The sequence below is a fragment of the Engystomops pustulosus genome, chromosome 8 (genome assembly GCF_040894005.1).
Source record: "Engystomops pustulosus chromosome 8, aEngPut4.maternal, whole genome shotgun sequence".
Taxonomy (NCBI): domain Eukaryota; kingdom Metazoa; phylum Chordata; class Amphibia; order Anura; family Leptodactylidae; genus Engystomops; species Engystomops pustulosus.
The window spans coordinates 68,410,514-68,425,002 of NC_092418.1; the positions used below are offsets into that span (position 1 = coordinate 68,410,514).

Genomic DNA, 14,489 nt, shown 5'->3' on the forward strand with positions numbered 1-14,489 from the left:
GTTCAATCTGGTTGTCAACAGGTTCCTGAAGTCTTCCACCTATCTGCAAGACATTCTAAAAATGGCCAGGAAGCCTTGCATGCACTTCAGCCATTCTTACAAAGCCAAACACACCCTCCTCAAGTTGCAGTGGCACAACGGCCTCCCACAGCATCGGCTGATATGTGATGTTTCCACGTGTTGGAATTCCAGCCTCCATATGTTAGACCATCTTTATGAACAGAAAAAAACCATTAATGATTTTTTGATGATGCAAGCGGACAGGAGTACTCCCCTGCGTAACTTTGATGTCAGCCACTGGCAGCTCATGCGTGACACCTGTTGCTTGCTTAGGCCCTATGAAGAGGCCACGTTATTTGTCAGTCGCCAGGACTGCGGGATGAATATGCTGCTGCTGCCTCTGCCGCCTCCATGCTCTAACATTGTGCCACACTGTGGTTTACCATGTTGCTGCCACCTAAAGAATATGTCATTGTGCCACTCTCTGACCTCATGGTGCTGCTGCTGCCACTGCTGCCTCCACGCTTTAACATTGTGCCACACTGTGCCCTACCATGTTGCTGCCACCTCCCAAATTTTTCATTGTGCCACTCTCTGACCTCATGCTGCTGCTGTCACTGCCGCCTCCACACTCTAACATTGTGCCACACTGTGACCTACCATGTTACCGCCACCTCCCGATTTTGTCATCGTGCCACTCTCTGACCTCATGCCGCTGCTCCTGCCCCTGCCACCTTCAAGTTCTTTTTTGGCAAAGACATGATATTTACAGGGAAATTGTAATGGATGATGCATGCAGCGTTGCTAATCTTCAAATTTAAATTAAAAATTTCAACTTCGAATTCATTTAAAACTTCAAATTCATTTTTAAACTTCAAATTCATTTCAAACTTCAAATTCATTTCAAACTTCAAATTCATTGTGCCACTCTGTGGCCTACTATGTCGCTGCCAGTTCCAGAATTTGTCATTGAGCCACTCTCTGACCTCCTGCTGTTGCTGCTGCCGCCACTGCCGCCTCCATGCTCTAACATTGTGCCACACTGTGGTCTACCATTTTGCTGCCACTTAAAGAATAAGTCATTGTGCCACTCCTTGACCTCCTGCTGCTGTTGCTGCCACTGCCACCTTTGAAGTTCTTTTTTTGGCAGACATTATGCTTTCAGGGAAATTGTAATGGATGATGCATGTGGAGTCTCTAATCTTCAAATTTAAATTAAAAATTTCAACTTTGAATTCATTTCAAACTTCAAATTCATTTCAAACTTGAATTTAAATATGTCACTCTGTGGCCTACGATGTTCCTGCCACCTCCATAATTTGTCAATGTGCCACTCTGCAGCCTACTCATGATGCTGCCAACTGTCCACTGTCTCCCTGGAACACTCTGTGATTCCAATAATGCTGTTTCCACCCTCCACTCTATGACGTTGCCACTATGTTTGGTCAGAAAGAATGAAAAGCTTCATGATTGAAAGCCAAAAGCAGGAGTGGATACAGAATGCAGAGGATATTGCATTTACTGGTCATCTCTGCTCTAGATCCACTCCTTTTTGTTTTTGGCTTTAGCAATACTGATGGATTAATGACCGATTGAAAGCGGACACTGACGGATAAAAAGAAGGGCAAAATGATCAGTGATGTTGGTGCAAAATTGTCAACACCCTCTCCACTCTTGGGGGGTTTCTACATGTATCTGCGTATAACAGAACAGGTTCTGTCGTAATCTATGGAATCATCAGATGTCAGTGTAAAAAGTGTGCACTCTTTGATGTTATAGTGGGATCTTGGTCCTTTCAAACTGGAACAGAGGTTACCTTGTCAGGCTGCTTCATCTATTTGGTGAAGTTGTCCCCTGTAAGTGCCCATAGAATTGTGAAAAGTGTGAAGCGATTCTAAGAGTGGCGGCTGTCATGTGAGTGTCATAATAAGACACAACATTGTTTGAAGACCAAACCACACTCTCTATGCATATTTAACCCCTATGGGACTCAGCCTCTTTTGGCCTTAAGGACGCGGCCCCATTTTTCAAATCTGCCCTGTGTCACTATAAGTGGTTATAGCTTTGGAACGCTATGAGATATCCAGGGGATTTTGAGATTGTTTTCTCGTGACATATTGTACTTCAAATTAGTTAAAAAATTTGGATGAAATCTTTTGTGTTTAGTTATGAAAAAAAACTAAATTTGGAAAAAATTTGGAAAAATTCTTTATTTTCAACGTTCTAAATTCTCTACTTTTGATGCAGATAGTCATAGCACCCAAATAAATTCATAACTTACATTTCCCAAGTGTCTGCTTATGCTTTTAAGATTCCACATATTTTACTAGAATGTAATGAGGCTCAGAATTTGGGTGCCATTTTTCAAATTTTTGGGAAAATCACCAAAACTAATATTTAGATGGACCTGCTCAACTTTTAATTGACCGTAAGAGGCCTAAATAATAGCGAGACTCATAAATGACTGCATTATGGAAACTACACACCTCAACGTATGAAAAACCATTTTTAACAAGTTTGCTAACCGTTTAGGTGTTTTATAGGGGTTAAAACAAAATGGAGGTGGGGTCTACAAATTGTAATATTTTTTGACAATACATTCATTTTGGGTGGAAAATTAAACATTTGTAATGGATAAAATGAAAAAAGGCTCCACAAAGTTTGATACCCAATTTCTCCCGAGTACACTGATACCCTATATGTGGTGGTAACCTGCTGTATGGGCGCACGGCCGGGCATAGAGGGGAAGGAGGCGCCATGCAGATCAGATTTGCTATGTCACATTGTACAGGCTATAATTTTCTTTTGCTTTTTTATTGTGGACCTATAGGGGCTTATTTTTTTGCCACGTGAGATGCGCTTTTCTGGTACATAATTTTGGGGCATCTATAGCTAATTGGTGAGATTTTATTAACTCTTTGTTGGTGGAGGAAATGAAAATCAATTTTTAGGAACGTTTTTTTTAATATTTTTTTTTTTTGGCCGTTTACCGTACCGTAAAAATAGTATATTATTTTTATTCTATGGGTCTCCACGATTACGAAAAGACCTTATTTATATAGGTTTTTTAAAAAAACATTTCCCATTTTACTGAATAAGAAGTAATTAGGCAAAAATGTAAGGGTATTAATTGAAAATTATCTTTTTTTCGCAGCGTTTTTGAGGGCTTTTTTTACGGGGTTCATTTTGCAGGTCCAATAACAATTCTGTTTTATTACGCAGATTGTTACGGATGCAGGGATACCAAATATGTTGGGGTTTTGTGTATTTTATTCAATTTTACTGAATAAAAACTAATTTGGAGACAATTTTGTTCATTTTAGCATCACCATCTTTTCATATGAATAACTTTTTTATTTTTCGGCTGACAAATCTGGTTAGGGGCTTATTTTTTGCGAGAAGAGTTTTTTTTTTAGTGGTCTTATTTTAGAGTACGTAACATTTTTTAAATCACTTTTTAGATCATTTTTTTAAAGGTATTAATTAAAAATTATCTTTTTTTGGAACGTTTTTTCCCCCCGCGTTTACCGTGCAGGTCCAGTAATGATTCTGTTTTATTATACAGATTGTTACGGATGCGGCAATACCAAATACCGTATATACTCGAGTATAAGCCGACCCGAGTATAAGCTGAGGCCCCTAATTTTACCACAAAATACTGGGAAAACCTATTGACTCGAGTATAAGCCGAGGGTGGGAAATGCATTGGTCACACTCACCCCAGTATATAGCCATCCAGGCTCTGCCCCAGTGTATATAGCCTGCCAGCCCCTGCCCCAGTGTATATAGCCTGCCAGACCCTGCCCCAGTGTATATAGCCTGCCAGACCCTGCCCCAGTGTATATAGCCTGCCAGACCCTGCCCCAGTGTATATAGCCTGCCGCCGCTGACAGACAGATCGCACAGAAGATATACAGGGGTCACCGGAAAGGTGTGTTTAGATATATTTATTTTTTTGACTCGAGTATAAGCCGAGTTTGGGTTTTTCAGCACATTTTTTGTGCTGAAAAACTAGGCTTATACTCGAGTATATAAGGTATGTGGCGATTTTTTGTGTGTTTGTGTTTTTAATAGTTTATTAAGTGTTTTTATGGGAAAATGTCATTTTAGGGGCTTATATTTTTATGTATTAATTTTTTATTTATTCTAATGTGTAGTGTTCAGTGTTTTTACATGTTTTTACTTATACTTACTTGAACTTGAACCAGTGATGCTCTGATTGCTGATTCAAGTTCAATACACTGCTCTACAATACTATTTCATTGTAGAGCAGTGTAAACTGTCTGAGCATGCAGGCGCATGCTCAGACAGTTTACAGTCAGACCCGGAAGGGATCTGACTGGCAGGGACATCGGGCAGCCCCGGAGCATTAGGCAGACTTCGGGGCTGCCCAGAAGAGGATCGGATCCCCCGGTAAGCGGCACGGGGGATCCGATCCACAGCAGGAACACCCTTAACACCCGCGATCGGACTCGGCTCCGATCACGGGTGTTACAGCGCGGTGTCAGCTGTGATAGACAGCTGACAGCTGCTGCTTCTGGTACCGGCTCCGTTCGTGAGCTGGTCCCAGAAGCTGGACGTTATACTACGTCCCGGGGCGCTAAGCATCTAGCCCCGGGGACGTAGTATAATGTTGTGGTGCGCCTAGGGGTTAAACATGGCACAACGTTCTACAACACCCTACAGGCTCTCTGCAGCCAGGAAATACTTATTCTTTAACATGATTCATCATGATTCAATTTGGGAAATCAAATTTTGTATTCTGATAAAAGCCAGTAAGTGTTCATGTAAGAGTTTGTAGTTTGTGGGCCTGCTGAACTCCGGACCCTGATGAATAGATCAGGGGCACTCAGGCTAGAGCTCACTGAAGGGGCTCAAACCTCATTACCAGTCATAAGATAAGGATACTTTAACGGCACCTGCAGATCCATCGTTACCAGAATCACCTTGCGGTTAATGTTTTGATTCTGATAACCGGTTGCATTATACTATGACGTGGCGTAGGCTTATGATACAACACAACAACAAACCACTACTATAAAGACACACATGATGTAGGGGAGAAAGAAAGAAATAAAGAAAAGAAATAAAGAAAAAAAGAAAGAAAGAAAATGATTTCTTATATTATTATATAATTGTTATTATTATATAATTGTGTATAATGCAACTGTATGTTTATTTCATGATTTTGTTCAATAAAACAGTTAAAAAAAAAGAGTTTGTAGTGTGTACAGTTTGTAATCTATGTAAAATGTAAAGAGTTTATTTGGGTTCATATTTGTTGTGTTTATTTTCCTGAGTAAATAACATGTACCAATAAGAGGTCAACCAACATTCAAGCAAGCGAAATGAGAGACATGGAACAGCTTGAGCCACTTGAATTCATAGCCAGACCGAGCTGAAGTGGATTGCTTCCCATTTTCAACTTTATTTCTGAAATATCTCAATTTGAATTACTGTGCTTTGTTCCTCTTTTCCTCCTCTGTACCTACATATCTAGCATCTGTCATTCACATCTTTTAATGTTTTGCTTGAGATAATGGCTTATTATAATTGAGATACATTGTTCCGTGTCATATGTGATGTTTTCGTTTTATCTACCTATCAGAATTATAAATCTTAATTTATTTTCAAATATCCTCTATGGAAGATTCAAGAAGGGGAATTTATCATACCTGCACCCATTCAGGTCTGAATGGGCCTGGGCTATCTAGTACACAGATACGGGTAAAGAACGGCCTGCAACAGCCCACCCCACCACTAGGCACGCCCCTTTCATGACTCTCCATGTCCATGATGTAGTGGTGGAGTAAGGGGTTAAATAATCACCATTCCTGGCCATGCACCAGTTATTCAAAATATTTTAGGCCTTGTACAACAAAAATCTGGTGTAGAAGCCCTGTTTATGCTTCCTATATCACAGAAAAGATACAAATGGTTCCTTTAAACTCTTTCTCCACTCCTCACTTTGGCTTCGAAACACTTAGCAAAATAATGCCATGTAAAACAAGCCTTAGGGTGTCATTCTGCCTGGAAAAAGTCCATACCATAAGCATAATTAGATTTTCTATAGAAAACATCCTCTCATCCATCAATACAGAAACAAAGTTGATACCAGAAACATGGTTTAGATGTAAGAAAGACAACTAGTGACTCTTCTCTGTTAATTTCCATGTACATTTAGGGGTGATTTTATGGTAAACTGGTGAGTTTTAACATCAAAGATGGACTACTAGAAAGGATATACTATATTCCACCTGAGCCTGCTGGAAGTTTAGCATTGGAATCATATTTTATTGGAATCATAGTTTTGAAGTCAGTTTGTTATTAGTATAGTTTATAAGATTCAAACAAATCGCAAAAAAAACCTTTTCTTCAGGTTTTGAATTTATATTGATATGAAAATCAAAGCTGAAAGTGAATTAAAAAATTCTAGACTGAGATCACATTTGGACACTAAAAGGTTCATATAGTTATCGAAATCTGCTGCAATATGTGGGAGCAATCCTCCTACTGCAACACCCATGGGAAAGTCAAGCTTTACTTATTGTAGTCAACCAACTGTAAGAACTGTAAGAAACGCTTCCATTATACTAACGTTAAAGAGGGTGTTTAAATCAAGGCCATTCATCTGATTCATATAAAGAAAGTAATTTCTAATGTTTGTGATCAGAAAACAGGATTATATGATTGAAAATCCTTCTCGCAAATAGACACAGACTGTGGAATTATTCCTCAAATTGATATTTTTTTTAATTATGAAAACAACACAGGCTTTATTATTTGCAATAATGGGTTTCATACAATACATTTACTTTAAGATATTCAAAAACGCATTGCAATATATCTAAGTCCAATTTCGGATTTCTTGCATCTTTGGATGTTACTTGACATGTCAGAAACCAATTATTGTGTCCCATGTTATCATCAGCACATTAACATTAGTATCCTTATGATGATTCAGAGTAAGAAACCAGGTACACACATTGAACCCTTTCATGAACATATTTATTTGTAAGGCATTTGTATCAAATAAATTATCTTATATGTATCCAAGTGCAACCTGAAAATGAATGCACAGCAGCTCTTCATTTCTCTCAATGTTCTTTACGATTAATAATCTGGAAAAAGAATGTTGTCTTGGCTTCACTTATATGTTAAACTACTTCCTCTTGGTTCTTCTTTTGATATTGCTGAGTAGTCTGGATTCTCTTTTGTCTATTTGGATACCTATTAACTGTTGAATGAGTTCTTTTTGATCCGGAAAATCAGATCTTCGATTGTCAGAAAATGTTTCTGAAAGATAAGAGTTAACACCATGAAGCAATTTTCACATGTACTCTACATACGTCATCAATATATCTGTGGCCTGCAGGAAACCTGAACAAATGTAATTATTGCAAATCCTACCCTGCTATGATACACTAAATTCATTTTCTTCTTCTACTCTTTCAACTTTTCCTTTTACAGTTTCTTTTAAGTTTGTGTTTATCTTGCCCTATTGAAAGGAAAACTTTCCACCATTTCGGTAGCATCTTCCACTTTTAATAAGACCTTTAGTCTGTACCATTGTTGCCTGTTTTATACTGTTACTGTAGCATATTTTATACTGTCACTTTCCATAGCATTGTTTTACTGGATATAACGTAGAGCATAGAGTAGAAACCAGCATTAATAATATTAGTATCTTATTATAGATTAATATCTTAATAACTAATATCTAATTAATGTTTACATTAAAAATTACAGTTATAAATAAAAAAAAACTGTGTGAATTTGCCTCACTGGCATTTCAGCCATGGATTATTATTAGTGCAACTGTATTCCCCTAACATTAGATAAGCTGAAATAGGGACCTCTGTTATACCCTAGTATGGCAAATGAAGGTTATAGAGAGTTTAAAGGGATTGACATCCATCCACAAGGTATGATAGTGTCCGATTGGCAGTGGAGGTGTGGAGTTAATTGATTGGATCAATGATAAGAATGGGGCAGCTTTTATGCAGGCTTGCTGATGCTTCTATGGGATCTATGGGACATACAGATATTGTGAAACAATTTGACAGTCCTATAATGATGAATGGAACAGCAGTGTTCTTGTGCTTGTTCTTGGATACAAGATTGGTATCTTCTTTTCTGGGGATAGATAGTAAGTTGTAAATCTTACACAATCTCTTTAACCAGAGAGTACAGACAGTAAAAAGAACATCTGTCACACTAGATTGGAATCATAAATTCCATTCAATTAAATGGCTCCCTGGCAATACCCAATTTTTTTGTTCTGGCTTCAATTATCAGAAATCTAAGGGTTTTTTTTTCTTTTTTTTTATGGAAGACTACACAAGAGGGATCCAATAATGCCTAGTGTGCAGGCCATGTTACATCAGGAGTACACAATGGGATTTGTAAATGTCACTAGTATACAATTCATGGATACACTAAGTCTTATATTTTTATATGACATTTTTATAGAATTGTTAATATTCACACATGTAATAAATCCCAAGCCATATTCACATAAACATGCTAAATGCATACTTCACTTGTTTTGGCGTCTATTGCCACATCTCTGTAGACTTACTTGATATGAACTGTGAAATAAAATTGGTTATTTTCTTCCCTTCTTCTTGCAACTGTCTTCTGCCCAGCCCATGTGTTCTGGAGAGTACACAGTCCACATAGATGTCCCAGAAAAGTTGTGCTAGGTCCCAAAACAGAACTCCATGCTTCAAATTCTCAGATGATTTCAGATATATCATGAAGTCCCAGAATCCAGCCACAGAATCAGCTATCCTGGGCTTTTTCATCTCCAGTAAAATTGCTGTAGATGTTTCCCAGCATTGAGGATCTGCACGACCAAGGGCAAGTGGATCAACTTGACCATGACAACAGATGGTATGAATGCAAAATATTCCCAAGAAAAGCAGTGAACATGTTAGCTGCATGCTATAGTACGCTTGCCCAAAGCGTCCCGTGGTCATGTCACTTCCAGTATTCTTTAAATGAAAATACACAAAAAATAAAATATTAGAGTAATAGAACACAATGAAGGAAATCATACTAGCATCATAAAACCATAAGGCTGAAAGAGAAGTAGCTCCATCAAGTTTGACCTAAAATTTTACAGTGTCGATTTGGTAGAATGCAAACTAAAAAAAACAAAAAACAATATAAAAGTACTACAGAAATGTTTGCACTGCCTGAATAATTCATGATATCTTGCATGTTATTATAGTAGTGTTAATATCTGAAAAAATAATGAATAGGTCGGTCCAAATCAAACACATTGGGGCACATTTACTAAGGGTCCTGGGGCCGCGATTCCGTCGTTTTTTCCGGAATATTTCCGATTTGCTCGGTTTTGCGCTGAATTGCCCTGGTTTTGGCGCATGCGATCAGATTGTGGTGCATTGGTGCCGGCTTGCATGCGACAGAAATCGGGGCGTGGCCGTCAGACAACCGACGGATTTGGACAAACCGCGGAATTTAAAAAAAGAATTGTCCAAATTATCCTTATAATTTTATCAGACACCTGAAGCTTATTGCTCTCTCGCTGATGGTGAAGTATCTTCTTATTCTAGCCACCTTATTTAGGAACCTTAAATGTCTTTATATTTACACAGTTCCTTACTCTTATCTAACAGTCTCCACTATCTTCTCTTTATGATACACATAGTCACTGCTTTATATAAGACCACCACTACATCAGCTCTGGTCTCAGTTGTCCTTCTCACACACAAAAATAAGCAGCCATGGCACATGCTATAACATAATAAAAATACTAAGGTTAAGTAACAAACAAAAAGTTCTCAATTTCAAGTCTGTTTCACAGGCTGTACTTCACTACTTCTATTTTATATTCTACCTCCTCAAAGAGTTACCTAAAGGGGAAATTCAAAGTTCTAATCTACGCATGTGGATAGCCTACTCTGATGGGCATCAGAAATTTTTTTCAAACATTTTTCACTCTTTTTTTCATTGCAGCCAATTGATTAGATCAAAAAGCACCTTTTGAGCTAGTACAGTTATGAGTCTTCTAGGGAATGATGCAACCAGTTTTTCACACATGGATTTGTGGATCCTCTGCCTCTTCCTTGCAGATCCTCTCCAGTTCCCTCAGGTTGGATGGTGAACGTTCGTGGAAGCCATTTTCAAGTCTCTACAGAAATGCTCAATTGGGTTTAGGCCATGGTTCTGGCTGGACCAGTCAAGAGAGGGCCAGTCAAAGTTGTTATGAAGCCACTGCTGTGTTATTTTAACAGTGTGCTTAGGGTCATTGTCTTGTTGGAAGGTGAACATGCAGCCCAGTCTGCAATCAAGAGTACCCTGGAAGAGGTTTTCATCCAGGATATCTCTTGGCCACATTCATCTTTCCTTCAATTGCAACACGTTATCCTGTCCCTGCAGCTGAAATACACCTCCATAGCAAAATGCTGCCACCACAATGTTTCACTATTGGGATTGTATTTGACAGGTAAAGAGCAGTGCATGGTTATGTCTACAAATCCCGCTTAGAACTAACACCAAAAAGTTCAATCTTCATCTGATCAGAGCAGAGAATCTTATTTTTCATCTGTAAGTAGCTTGTCAGCCACAGTGATCTTGGGGTTCTTCTTTATCTTTCTTAACAAGGCTCTTCTCCCATGATTACTTAATTTGAATGGATGGCAAGGTCGAGAAAGAGGTGTGGTCATCCCAAACTACTTCCATTTAAGGATTGTGGAGGCCACTGTGTTCTTAGGAACCTTGAGTGCTGAAGAAATTATTTTGAAACCTTGTCCAGATCTGTGCCTTGCCACCATTCTGCCTCTATGCTCTTTGGGCAGTTTCTTAGACCTCATGATTCTCATGTGCTCTGACATGCACTGTGAGCTGTGAGGTATATATAGCAACAGTTGTGGGCCTTTCCTAATTAAGTCCAATCAGTTTAATTAAACACAGCTGGACACCAATGAAGAAGGAGAACCATCTCAAGCAAATGGACTGCGTGTGACTTAAATATAAGTGTCACAGCAAAGGGTCTGAATACTTATGATCATGGGATATTTCAGTTTTTCTTATTTAATAAATTAGCAAAAATATCTACATTTCAGTTATTTTCTATCATGATGGGATGCAGAGTGTACATTAATGCCAAGAAAATAACCAATTGCAACCAATTGGCTGCAATAAAACAGAGTGAATATTTTCTATAGCCACAGTACAGAAATTTGATGCTTGGAGTTCCTTCACTGGGGCAGTGTTTGGTCAGAGAAATGTGCATTGATACAGACTTAAAGAACAATCTTCCCTTCAAAGGCCACCATAGGGGTGATGAGATTTAAATGAGTTTGACACCCCTGCTCTTGTGCATGTATGCCTTTTTAAAGAGCCAATGCGCACCAATGATGGTCTTTCTCATCTTAAACCTTGTTGACCTTGGTAACTTTCCTAACTATTGAGCTAACTGCACATGACCATGTGCTTCACCCAGGAATGGAATCTGGATGTAGCATGTGGCCGAGTGCAGACGGGTGAGTGTTCCTCATATCTTCTTCTCCATAGGAATCTTAGTGTCTTAGTGTTCGATTATACTGTAAGTCTATGGCAGTTGTGAGGTGGCTGCAGTTTAGGCAGCCAGTTCACAGCCACCAAAAATGGTCTTGCGCACGTAGCTTTGGTATAAGCCATAGTTTCCCTACTCCTTCAGTCCTATACTATATGTTATTTTGCATTTGGTTTTCCTGTTCCGGACCAAGTTTGCCATGTCTGTGTTTTCCTGTCCACCTTGTCTTTTACCGCTCTATCTGAACTGTACCATCCCCGGCTTACACTTGCCTTGATGCAGTAATTACTCATGTTCTCCTTACATGTATAGTGACAAAAGGGTTAAAACCAGGGAATCCCTTAGACCAGTGATGGCTAACCTATGGCACTGGTGCCAGAGGTGGCACTCAGAGCCCTTTCTGTGGGCACTCAGGCCATCACCAGAGATGACTCCAGGTATCTTCCTACAGTCCCAGACAGCCCAGGACTTGCTGTGCACAGAGCTATTTTAAAGTGACAGCTGTACCTGGGACTATTTTCTGCTTTATTAGTGTCCTCAGGTGCTGGTATCAATGAAAACTGTGACAGAGAAGGGAGTATAAATCACAAATTACATTTCTGTGTTGGCACTTTGCGATAAATAAGCGGGCCTTTGTTGTAGTTTGGACACTTGGTCTCTAAAAGGTTCGCCATCACTGCCTTAGACAATCCCAGGAATAGACACCAAGTCAAAACCAGTAATGAATCCTAAGTGCAGGAAAATACAATTGATATCTGGAAACAATAATATTTTTCTAAATAATTAATAATAATAATAATTCCTTTATTTATATAGCGCACACAGATTATGCAGCGCTACACTGAGTTTTCCAAATCAGTCTAAATATTATTACTGAGAGTACAGAGTATCAGAGATCAACTGAATGGCTATAGTGATGGAGCAGGAAGTACAGAGACTGTCACAGAACCAGGAAGGACTGTGTTTATTATTTTATAACATGACTTCTTTTATTATTTTATAACATTCTGAGCTGTTTGAACAAATGAAATAACTTTACAACCCCTTTAAAGGGAGTAATAGTATGTAAACAGTATGCAATATATCAGGTAAATGGATGCAGTGGTTTAATCATGTCATTTATGCATTCCACGTTGGATATGTTAATGAGGGTCCGTGGAGATTACAGATTGCCTAATCCCTGGCTCAATTATTGTACATGAAATCAAGTGAAAGGTGTATTCAAATATTCCCTCTATGAATCCTTAGTGATTACTGTAATATTTTTTTGTTTCTCACAATTTTACAATGTTACATAACAAACAGATCAAATGGGATACATGCAACAATTTACCTCTACAAGTAGTTTATCATTTCACAGTCAGTAGCCAGACTATATTTCAATAAAACTCATGTGTAATATTGTAGAAATGTAAAACTGGAGTAATGTTTATTACATATGCCTTTATTTACTAGGATACTTCATCAATACATACTATCAGAACGTCATACATAAACATTCACCTTACACAATCTAGATACAAGGAACATCGTGTCATTTCTCCTTCTGAGCAGTAATAGAAATAGAAGAGATATTCTACTTGTAGGAAGAGAAATTAACACAATTATATACCATGCAGTTTTTTTTCTTAAAAAATAGATAGATAATTAGATGGAATATTAGTTAGATAGAATACTAATCAGTTGTGTAACTTTGTAAATGATGTCTCTAGAGGAGTGAAATAGCTGCACTGAAGCCTGCTCCTTGCCCGTGTCCATGGTGCTGAACTTCCCACTTATTTTCTACAGCTCTATTGTTCAGTGCAGATTCTATTAGTTCATATAACTACTTCCACTTTGTATAAATTCATTGCACTCACTGTACTCACTGCATCCATGTAAAATCTCTCCGATTGAATACCTATGGTTCTTTCCACATGGCTATCTCCCTCTCCGCAAATGCTACTGAATTGGACATTACTAATATTTTAGCTTTTGACCTGCTTCCTCTGTGTTCTACCTCCCCAGTCATGTTATGATACATTCCATACATTGCAAACGATTAGTATATGAGTTATTTACCTGCATCCTCTAGGTGAGTCAGGCTACTCCTCTTCTACAGGTTTGTTCTGTCAGTTTTGTGTGTCCTTCTAATGATACTGCCTTTTATCCTACTTAACCCTTTGTTCCTCTGCTCTTCTGTAAATGTTCGTCTGTACTTTTTTCTAATTCCATTTCTCTGTTCTACAACTTCTAATGCTCTCCAGACTTCACTTCTCTGCAGATGTCATGTTGTACCTGAAGTTATAAATGAGAACTATATTGGTTTCTTAGTCCTTTCTCTCCTCTTTCTATCTATTATTACTCTCCAGACTATTTCAATAATAGCTTTGATGAATGATGTTAATACTTGGTAATTTAACTCATTGTGCTCTTACTATAAGTGCATCCTATGCCCCTGTAGTGTAGAGGGATTAGTGTATTGGATTCTTACCTCTTGAAGTCTTTGTCTGTCTGGTCCTTTAACCCTAAGGTGACACTTGTTAGCCTGCCCTTGATCTCAGTCTGCTCCACACCTCACAAGGCTTCAGTTGCTCTTTTTAAGAAGGGGGAGTGACTGGGACTTGTGATCCTGTACGTCAAAGCTCAGTGGAGAACAGTCCACCCATTTGGAAATCTCACTGAACACTCCATGCAGTGATTTTTCTTTTACTCCTTGCTAAATACCAGGTAATCCTCTATTAACTCAGCACAATATGGAATTGCCTCTGGTCTTTCGCAAATAGCTTCATTTAGCTGGATTGAGGTTTAAGCTGGGGTCAGATCATTAACTCTACCCATGTGTCAAACTTCCGTCATCAGCTGCTATTTTCAGCTTGTTTTCTTGTGTACAATCCATAAGAAAGGCTTCAGTTCTGCAAACACAAGGAACAAACAAAAAGATGACAGTGTGGCTCCATCCACA

General features: G+C 38.6%; 1 protein-coding gene across 1 annotated transcript; it reads right to left on the reverse strand.

Annotated features, from left to right (window-relative positions):
• Window positions 1-6,785: 6,785 nt before the first annotated feature.
• Window positions 6,786-14,096, reverse strand: FAM237A (family with sequence similarity 237 member A). Its single transcript, XM_072119600.1, has 3 exons — window positions 14,019-14,096; window positions 8,582-8,996; window positions 6,786-7,296 (listed from the first exon to the last, which is right to left on the reverse strand). Exons 2-3 carry the CDS (start codon window positions 8,979-8,981, stop codon window positions 7,163-7,165), a joined length of 534 nt encoding a protein of 177 aa, XP_071975701.1. The 5' UTR covers window positions 8,982-8,996; window positions 14,019-14,096; the 3' UTR covers window positions 6,786-7,162.
• Window positions 14,097-14,489: the final 393 nt, after the last annotated feature.